Here is a 10,365-nt window from a genome sequence, read left to right on the forward strand (position 1 = left end):
ACCTCAGCTTAGGGAGCGAGCATCCGTCACATCAGCGATGAGAGAAAAATCACCACTCACAGCTCTTTAAATCATCCGCTTAAAGTTTAATTGTAAAAGCAAACTAGCGGTCATAATAATTGGTAGAAGAATACAGAGTGATCGGTCTTGTGAAACACAGTACATTCAATATTCATGATCGAATTAATCATGAAAGGCAGCAGAGAACGAACCCAGTAGCTAACAAACCCTTACAGCTTTACAATATCAAGACAATAAAAGCTTGTACACCTTTAACAACCATTCATTTATCACAATGATGATTCAGATGAGTTGCATTTGCTTCAATAATTTAGCTTTTGAGACTTATTAAACTTAAACTACCAATAAACTTATTTTATTTTTTGTATTATTGAATGTGCCCATGCAAATTGTAAAAGAAAGATTGACCAGGTTTTATGCATTTTCATGCCTTGAAATCAGATAAAACAATCTGTGGTTGTATACCATCATTACAATTTGATTTGGTTTTATTTATTTTTCCAATATGTTGTATTGAAATACATTTAAGACAACAGAAATCGGTTCTGTATGGTGAGGACTAAAATTAATGATTACAAAAACACTAATATATAACATTCCTATGGCAGTCTTTATAAAAGTATTTCTTATGCCCAATGGACACTGTTGGGTAAATGAATGGACCCCAGAGGATCAGAAAATATCAAAGTGTGTAAAATTAAGGCAAATATGAAAAATAGTAAAGCACAATCAATGTGAGAGAACTGCATCCCTTTGAATTTATGACTTATTGCTTCAATAAATTCCAAAAACCTTGCCTTAGCATCAGTTTTAATGAAGTAATAAATATGTCTTAAGAGTAAACATATCTTATTGCACCAAGTCATGTGCTGTTTAGTGATATACAGCACTATTTATTAGATACATGTAGAATAGTGCAGGTGATAAGAGATACTTCTACATTATCGAAGAGTTACGGTGCAAACGATATCATAAAAACCGTTCACCTCGGCGCCGCTAACGGTACAAAGGTGTAAGGTGTTAACTGGCTGCCGGCCAAAATTCAGCCCCTTCCCCACCTTCAGGTCCCACACGCCGTCAAAAATCCTCTCCCCCGCCGCGTCTTCTACCTTAGCCAGCGTGAGGTGGTACCGCGGGTTGTAGGAGCTCCGGTGCAGCCAGCCCTCCTTCCTGAAGGCCTCCTGCAGGCCGCAGTTCAGCTGGTGGAGGCGCAGCTGAGGCTGGGGGCTCAGGTACAGCACCCTGCCGCTGAAGTGCTTCAGCTTCACCGGGAAGGTCACGGCCACGGGCGGGTTGCGGTCCAGTTGGGCGAACCGGTGGAGGATCTCCGCCGCGGCCGCCACCTCGGCCGGGCCACGCAGCACCAGGAGGCACAGGGTGACGTGCAGCTTGGGGGCGGCCTGCCAGTGAGGAGCAGAGGAGGGGAGGAGGGCGGTGAGCTCCTCCTGCAGCTGGTGGAAGCAGGACAGGATCGTAGGAGTGTTGGCCCGGAAGGTGATGAAGTGAGTGGGTTTTTTCTTAGGAGGACGCCCGTCACATTTCTCTTCTGCCTGCTCCGGTGCCGGATCCTAAGGAGGAGCATCAAAGTCGAGATAAATATAAACTCTAACTGCGACGATGTCCGTCAGAAGAAGGGTTTCCATCCACACCTGTGTGTCTTCGTGACCTTCCAAGGTTTCCTCCCAGTCTTCAAAATGCTTCTCCTCTCCTTCCTCACTTACATCCTGGTCATTTTCTTGAAATGAGGAATTGTTCTCCGTTAGCGATTGGAGTCTAAATAGAAACCAGGAAAGGAAAATAAATACATATGGCAGAATAAAAATGACTTACTTTATTAAAACAAAACAAAAACATTGTCTGAAATCTAAGATGAAAAACATTCATTCACCTGCTTTGGAAAAGTTAGTAACTATATCAGTTGTCGTCTAAATATTAAAGGTAACATATTATGCTTCCTTCACATATTATGCTTCCTTGAACAGGTTAGAATAGATCTATGGGCTATACGGAACATATTTTGCAAAAAAATCATTCTTAGAAAATGAGATTTTAGTCTGATCAGTTCTGAATATTTTGAGACATTTTCAGAATGGGCCATTTTAAGGCGTCTTGTCACTTTAAAACAAAATTTACTGCTCAACGTTTACCAGCAGTAAACCCCCAACTCAATGTTTACACTTGCATGTGAAAATGGCTGCAAACAGATGCACGATTCTACAACTGTACATCTTTAAAAAGCAGAAGTGGAGCCTCCTGCACAACCAACAAGCAAGCAGCAAGTCGTTTCTGGATGGTAAGTCAACAAGAAAACACTTGTCTTTTCCAGTAGCCATTGTACAGCCTATACAGCGGTAAAAGTAGCTGACCAAACATGCTGGAGTTCAGCTTGGGTTGCTAGGTAATGGGCTGAGCTTTGTTGGGGCTGCTAGGTGAGAAGCGGAGCCTGCTGATTTGTGACGCTACATTCAGAAAGTTTTTGAAACAGCTCATTTTCCAGACACCAGAAAAATAAACTTATTGCCAAAAATGGCTCTGAGTTTTTTTAAAGCGCTTTGTTCTTCCATTTGGGACATAAATGGAAGTAGAAAATGTGAATTTTGCTTAATAGGTTCCCTTTAAAACAGCATCTATAACTCATTTGATCCTGAAGGAGCTGATATAAATCCTCAAAGAGGCCTTGCATTGTGTACTTCTGAGCATTTTATCCAAACCGATGTATTTAAAACACACATTTTACTCAAATGTGGGGATTTTTCACACAGGGCATTTTGTCTGCAATGAGTTAAAGATAAAACCTGCAGTAAGAATAACCACCAGACCTATTTGCTGCCTCCTCTTCAACACATAATCCATGAGAATCCTGCTGTTCCTGAGAAGTGTTTCCTCCACATTGTGTGGGGGCAAAGGTGTGATTCATCTCATTCAGCTCCTCGTCCTCCACATGTCTGTTTTTGGTACGAGCGCAGTCTTCATCCCGACCACCCACAGCACCTGTCTGCTCCTCTGTTGTTGTTTCACAACCACGGTCTTGTTGTTGCTCTGGATCCCTTACTCTGCTTCCATCTGAAACAAAGGATAATTTTTAGTTTGAGAAATTGTACAGATGTATAAGAGTATTCCTACCACTTGAGCTTTTCCCTATTTTTCTGTGTTACAACTACAAATATACAAAGTAGTGCATAACTGTGTATAACACAATTCTGTAAATGTTTTACAGGGGGAAAAAAATCTAAACGGTATGGTAGGTATTTGTATTCAGGCCGTCAAAGTGAATACTTTGTAAAACCACTTATACTGCAAGTCTTAAAGTGTTTCTAAAGCTGTTTTCCACATGTAGTGCTTCTTTCCAAAATAGTTTAAACTCAGTCTGATTGAATCTCTGAACAACTTGATCAAGTCTTTCAGTAAATCAGAATATGGACTCCAACAAAGCTTGTTTGTAAGATTAAAAGCAGCTTTTGAAAATATCAGCCTTTAAGCACATATTAAATATCTTTAAATTAAGCTCACATTTCTGTATTGTAATATAATCTTCTCTTGGTCTGATGTAATATTTTATTATGAAATGTGTTTTCATTCTCTGCAAGAGGAAAATGTCGATAATTAATGGAAATGTTTGAAATCATCTGTCTTCTTAATGCCTTTAATGTATTTCACTTTGTGAATTTGATAACTGAAATGAATTAACTTTGCAAACATATTCTCATTTATTAAATATGACTTCATCCATTTCCATTATCACCCATTTTCCCCATCAAGCGTCAACCGGCTGTCTTGATGTGGAAAACAATCCTCACAGCATAATGGCTCTATTTTCAGACGACTCAAAAGTGTTCTGTCAGATGTTTAAAGCTTGTGACAATAATGAACTAAACCCTCATCTAATGTTCTCAAACAAACATCTGAAGCCTCCACATGTATCCTAGACTTTGCAGATTTTTGCTTGCAAACTAAATTCATAAAACCTTGTGTAAGTTTTCACCAACTTCATAAATGTGTCCGACTTTATGATGATCTTCTGCAAAACTTCCCAGCAGAAACATTTTAATTTGTGGCTGAGATGGGACAAAGGCACACTATTTTGTTTTGTGCAGATGGAGGCAGAGAAAGGTCTCACCTTTTACTTCCTCCTCCTTTCCAAACGGGGGAGCCAGAGATTGACCGGTGGAGCCAAAAACCCTGTCAGTTCTGCTGTGGCGGTCCCAGACGCGGTGCCCTCTGTAGGCGAAGTACTGGATCCGGTGTCTGGGCAGAGCCAGCTCTGTGGTGTAGTCGCAGTCACAGGGGTTGGTGTCCCAGCTGAAGTCACAGAAAGGGCGCTCCAGCACACCGAGGAAGCGATCCACGTAGCCCACCACAAACTCTGAAGCGTCCACTGATGTGTCCCACAAGATGCGAGAGATCACCTCATCTGCTGTGCGCATGCGGGGCTTTTTGTTCACATCTGCTTGGAGAGAATTCAATCGTTTCCATTCAGACAGAGAACAAAGAGAGAGATAAGCACATAAAAGTCTCTTCAGATTAATCGTGAAACGTCAACATGAATAAATAAAGACTGACCTTTCCCCTCGTTGTCTTTAGGCTTCACCGCTTTGCTCACAGCGCCTTTTTTCTTCTTGTGTTTATCCATCTTTTCTTCATCCTGTTTGTCATCCATGTCAGGGGACAGAACCGCTGAGTCATGTGGTGCTGGGTCACTGAAATAAATGAGAGCAAGAGCAGCAGGGGGGAAAGTAAAAATATGGTCACAAATCATGACAAATTAAAAAGACAGGAGCCCTACATTAATCTAAAACAGATGTTACGTAGAATATAAAAGCTTACATGAAATTAAAGAAAAATCTAAAGAAAAAGTTTTGCTCCACAATTAATAATAAGAAGAATAAGAATACATAATATGTCATGAATTATTTGCATCTAAATGCAGATTAATATCAAAATTTCCCAATGAAATCCAACATAAAAAAATTCCAAATAAACTAAAAAGGCAAATAACACAGGAAAATGCACAGGAACACTGAGTTCACAGGGATCTTCACTTTGAAAATGAGAACAAAATAAAACTGGAAATTGTAATAATGTTTTTATTTATCTAAAAGGAAAATAAATCTGTTTGAATGGTTTACTCATTCACAAAATAAAAAACTACATCGAGCCTTTTCTTCTTCTTACTCTGTGCTGGAGGGTAAGAAAATATGTCATTTCCTTATTTCTGACCTGCTGGTTACCATTTTAATTGATTACATTTCCCCCTTGACTATAACATAAGAAAACATAATTTTAGTGTTTTTTGTAGCTTTTCTGCTTCTCATTTATATTTTTTAGATCACGAGAGCCCAGCTGCTGCAAAACTGGATTTTGACATTTAAAAAAAAATTAAAAAAGAATCAAGGTTGACATTTTAACTTTAGCATTTCATATTAGATTACCATGGTCGCCAGTAGCAAAACGATAATCTCTCTGTGTGTAAAAAGAGAATGAAGATTTTTATCATTATTCTGTCATTTCCAAAAGACTGCCAAAATTTCTAAACCCAGTTCAACTTTGTGGTAATACTTTTATTAAAGATTGCTAAAGATTTGCTCTCTGTCCCTTCCTCACCGCCTGAAAGAAAGGCAGACATGTCTGGACATGTTTCATGTTAAATGGTTTCTTACATATTTTTCCTTCCTGACTTTAATCGCCTCAGACATTGAAAATAGCTGACTCAAAACTCAAGACTCTGACTCCCTCTTTTCTCTGGAACTGCATCTAATCCAGACTGTGGTTCTTATATGGTGTGTTTAGTGTTGGGAATAATTTGTTTGAGTTTGCCATCAACCAGTCATCAGTCAGAGCTGATTAAGCTGAAAATCTTCTGAATCCTGATTGGTCTCTGACTCTCTAACTGAACCTATATAAATAGGAAACTTATGTACTGTGAAATAGTGAAAAAATGCAAAAAGAGAATAAGAGACCTCCTTCTTGTTACTAACGAGAGGCAAGTGGATTTGAACAAACCTGTGTGATAAACGACACCTTCCTCCGAAGTGGCACTTTCCCTTTTGGAAAAACTGGCACACTTTTAATCCATCCTTGTTCTGTTTTGAAGACTCTATAAATTAGAACAACAATAAGGAAGAGAGAGTGAAGATGGGTAGTAAAATCCGAATGAAAGTCTAAGTAATGTTGTCTTTAATATGTCATCAAAAGAAAGAGAAATCTGCTAAACAACACATGAAGTCATGTCTGGTGTTTCTGTGGCTTCTGCATGTAAACACACTGACCGGCATTGTTTTTGTATGAACATCATGCAGCCGTTTTCTAGCAGAATGAAAATACTTCTTTGAAATGAAGATGAATGCATGTTGGCAGGCAAACTCTAAGTGCAGACATGCTAAAATCCACCATTATTAATCATTAATTATTTGTTTGTATAATGTTTACATTACAAGTAAAGATCCAGACTAAAGAACTCCAGATATTATATTTTCCCTCCAACACAGTAACACTACAAACCCTGCAACAGGTGGTAATGATTCAATCCAGATGACTGGAAAGTCATCCAAGATTTCACACCACACTTCCTGTTTTTCTATTTTTGGACAGAACTGAATGTAACTCTCAACCCAAATACCTAAACTATACCTGTAATGTCTTTCTGGTGAGAACTGAGATGACTCCAGCTGGCACAAAACCTTCTGGCCCGGATCCAGGCGCGAAAACTTACAGGACGTGCTTTTTTTTTGGTACTTGTTCCTTAGGAGTTTTACCGCGATTAAAAATGATAGATGCAGATGTTGAAGCAGACAGAGGAATCTCTCTCCTCTGAGAGTCAGATTGAGTCATGTGTTGACGCCAGGAACTGATCCAGCAGAACATTCTGTCAGGAAGTGAGAAACTTACACCACACTACTCCATGAATTCAGCTGCCTCTGTCTGTGTGTGAGGGTCTAAACACATGATAACAGCTTACCAGAAGTGATACTGTTCTGGGAGAGAGCGAGACACTGAAGGGTTTGTTTCCATAACTGCATTATTACAATGCTGCAATAAGTGGAAAGGACATATCTCAATGCAATATTTTAGTCGTATTTAAAAATAGGGGTGCATCGATTTATTAGCCAGCTGATTTATCAGTGCCGATTTCCTTAATTTTGGGAGATCTGTGATCAGTCGATACTTACCTTGATCAGCAAAGGTCTAAAAATCAACCACTGTCCTCTTTTTTCTCCAGTGATCAAGGTTTGACTGGTAGACTGACCCACCAGGTCATGTCTGCACATTTGCAGTCAATAATAATCACCCCACTGTCATCAACTCAGCAACGTTCTTACAATATTTAGCAACAAAAATCGCCATCGGCCAAAATCAGAATTGGCAGGTCAGGATTTTAATCAGCGATCGGCCAGAAAACTGCAATCGGTGCACTCTAATTTAAAAATATAAAAAATAATCAATTAATTTGTGAATTTACATCAAAAAGAGTCAAAAACTGTTGATTATCAAATACCTCTATTATAATTCTGATAACACAGTTTTTTGCATAAAGAGACAGCAACTCTGGTCAAATATGCAGTTTCTACATAGAAGTTAGTTTATGAAGCAAAATGTAAAAGGGTAAGTAAAATTATAAATAATAAAAAATAATGAACAGAATTTCATGTTCTAATCCTTTGTGACTTAAAATCACAAAGTCCAGTGCTATGCAGTAATAAACTAATTTAGTTCATAAAACATTTCTTATCAATATGCGTGTAAGCATAAAAGAAATTGAAATCAGTTCCTTCTAATTAAATCTCTATGAAAAGGGCAATGAGGGACTCAGATTAGGTGAAGTTACCAAGGTGAAGTTAAATGAAACATTTTATCTGAAGACTCAAAATTTAATTAAAACCTTTTTCAAAATTAAGCTAAAGACAGAAAAAAAATCTTACTAGATAAGGGGGCAATTCTAGTCCTCAGCAAACAATGTCCGGTAATTTACTTCCTGCGTGATTTAAATGGGTTCGGAGAAATATTGCTGAATTTTCTCGCTAGCCATTTTGTGGTTTTGAAGGAGCCTGCTCATCATCCAGTCATTTAATGGAAGTGTCTAGTCCATAAGTCAAAGGTTCAAAGGTGAATTACACTTTTTACTGTTATTTCTGCCCTTTGTCCTACCTCTACTCATTAAAAATTGATCAAAATAGTTGTTCAAATGCGACACTGATACAATTATTTTAAATTACAGGCAACACATTGATTCATCATCAGTTCTTACATTTGTTTTTCCACAAATGTACATGACCGAAAGCTCCCATTTGCAGGTAGGAAGTTAAAATCCTGGAGCTTATATGATTTATGTTTTATACTTGTTAGGGAAGAACATACTATACTGAATGTATCTGAATGTAAAAAAAAAAAAAACAGATTTAGGTTTCTGACCATGTACTGCTGGCATACTAAAATATATATATATATAATGTATATTAGGGCTCCATGATATTAGGAAACATGAGATAATGTTGGCAAGTCTTTTGATACTGAAATGACATGCAATGAACAAATAAATAAAAAGTGTTTATTTTATGTCTTTGTGCTTTAGGTTCATAGCTAACATAGAACATAGTCTGTACAGATACTGGATTAACCAGAAAAAAAACATTATTTCCATCTCAATAGCTGCTTCTGGCTAAAGTCTAATGTTTGGCATTTTTTTTCTTAAAAACATGACTATTGTACTTCCTCTTTGCTTTCCAAGATTTTACCCAGAAAACTCGCTAAACCCGATGGTTGAGCGCCAGGGCAGTCATTCATCCAGCGGCCCGCCATGTTTTTGAGTTAAAAAATGTTTAAAGTTAACAGGAAATTTTAAAATATCACTTGATAATTATTGAAAGATTGGAAGATTAACACCTGAACACCAACTATAAAATCTTAGAAAAGCTGCATACATTTTAAAAAGACTTAAATAAATAAGTAATGCTTAGCCTGGTGGGGTTACAAGTAAAGCCCGGTGGCCCGCCAGGCTTGCAATACACTGGGGGAAACCTTGCTTTCTAAAAATTATTGCAGTTATATTTCAATAATACTTGTGATACAACATGCAGTGTTAATCTATCTTTAATACTTGTTCTTCAATTATTCATACTTAGTGAATGTATTTTTTTACTAGGGTAATTTATCACAATGCATATAACTAAACATTGAAGTGGTTTTGCATTTTCTTTCTTGTGACATACTTAAAACACTTTTTTTTCCTGTTTGTATTATTCATCGTTGGCGTTTTAAATAAAACAAAATAAGATACCAAACAGAACACATGATATACATCAGACTAAATAATAATATATTTATTGTTAGGGAAGAAAAATATTTAATTTTGCTGGTTTTATGTTGATTGGCATTAATGTCAAATGTTTTGAATTGGAACTCTTCAATTAAACATTAGTTACCAAACCAAGAAAACATCTACATTTAGGAAAGGACCTGAAAGCGCAAAACATATCTTAGTTTTTCATAACCATGTCCCTAAACATTCTCACTACTCCACAAAAGAGTGTTTGTGTTATTAAGAAGAACTTTTAACATTAGTTATTGCATGTAAACATGCCCTAGACCTTATAAAACAAAAACAGGTTTAGGGCTAAGAATGAAGTGTGCAAAAGGTGAACTGGGATTCTGCTTTAATAACTGTGACTTTTAGAGTAACTAGAACAAATCTATCTGTAAAAATGATGACCAATGACATGAAGCAATAGAATGACACTGAGACATTTACCTCCCGTATCTTTCCGGTCAGTTTTAGCCCCAGCAGCACTCAGATCCGGTGAGTAATTCAGGGTGGAGGGCGACATGAGGCTCTCACCTCCGATCCTCTGGTTCTCCATAGAGTCCGAGGAAACTTCTGGACCGCCTGACGCCATTTCCAAATCAAAGAGATATCACTGTAGCGTTTCACTGACAGACTGTCTCTGCTACCTGGTCACCTGGAAACACAAACACGGAAGTCCCGGGTTAGCCATCCGGTGCTCCAAGTTAGCCTTCCGGCTAACTTAGATTTGCATGGTAGTAAAAATATATATACATGCAATTTTATTTTTCATTGAAAAAGAAAAGAAGCCAAATGAAGTTCACCGACGTGATCGCTCTCTTTAGTACTCTTTTGACCGAGTCTGTAATCCTCGAATGGAATTATGGTTAATGCAGTTTCATTGAAAAATATCTGTAGGCAAAGCGAATTTAGATGTACAAATGAAAACTTAATATTACCAACAAAAGCAAAAACAAAAAACAAAAAAAAAAAACTGAAGAGCATATTTTATTTATTTTTTTTAAATAAAGTTTTGTCTTTATAAGTTGTGATGAGACGTTAACCGTCGG

At 37.6% G+C, this 10,365-nt stretch overlaps 1 protein-coding gene across 2 annotated transcripts; it reads right to left on the reverse strand.

The window, feature by feature from the left end:
• Positions 1 to 63: 63 nt before the first annotated feature.
• On the reverse strand, positions 64 to 10,185 carry leng9 (leukocyte receptor cluster (LRC) member 9). 2 transcript variants are annotated; one of them, XM_032558657.1, is made up of 8 exons: positions 10,124 to 10,185; positions 9,764 to 9,971; positions 6,022 to 6,115; positions 4,582 to 4,718; positions 4,139 to 4,468; positions 2,841 to 3,084; positions 1,671 to 1,794; positions 64 to 1,589 (listed from the first exon to the last, which is right to left on the reverse strand). In XM_032558657.1, exons 2-8 carry the CDS (start codon positions 9,906 to 9,908, stop codon positions 963 to 965), a joined length of 1,701 nt encoding a protein of 566 aa, XP_032414548.1. In that variant the 5' UTR covers positions 9,909 to 9,971; positions 10,124 to 10,185; the 3' UTR covers positions 64 to 962. The 2 variants fall into 2 exon arrangements, with proteins under 2 accessions (XP_032414548.1, XP_032414549.1); XM_032558658.1 differs by lacking the exon at positions 10,124 to 10,185 and having other exon boundaries at positions 4,139 to 4,465; positions 9,764 to 10,034.
• Positions 10,186 to 10,365: the final 180 nt, after the last annotated feature.

The sequence above is a fragment of the Xiphophorus hellerii genome, chromosome 3 (genome assembly GCF_003331165.1).
Source record: "Xiphophorus hellerii strain 12219 chromosome 3, Xiphophorus_hellerii-4.1, whole genome shotgun sequence".
In the NCBI taxonomy this organism is placed as follows: Eukaryota; Metazoa; Chordata; class Actinopteri; order Cyprinodontiformes; family Poeciliidae; genus Xiphophorus; species Xiphophorus hellerii.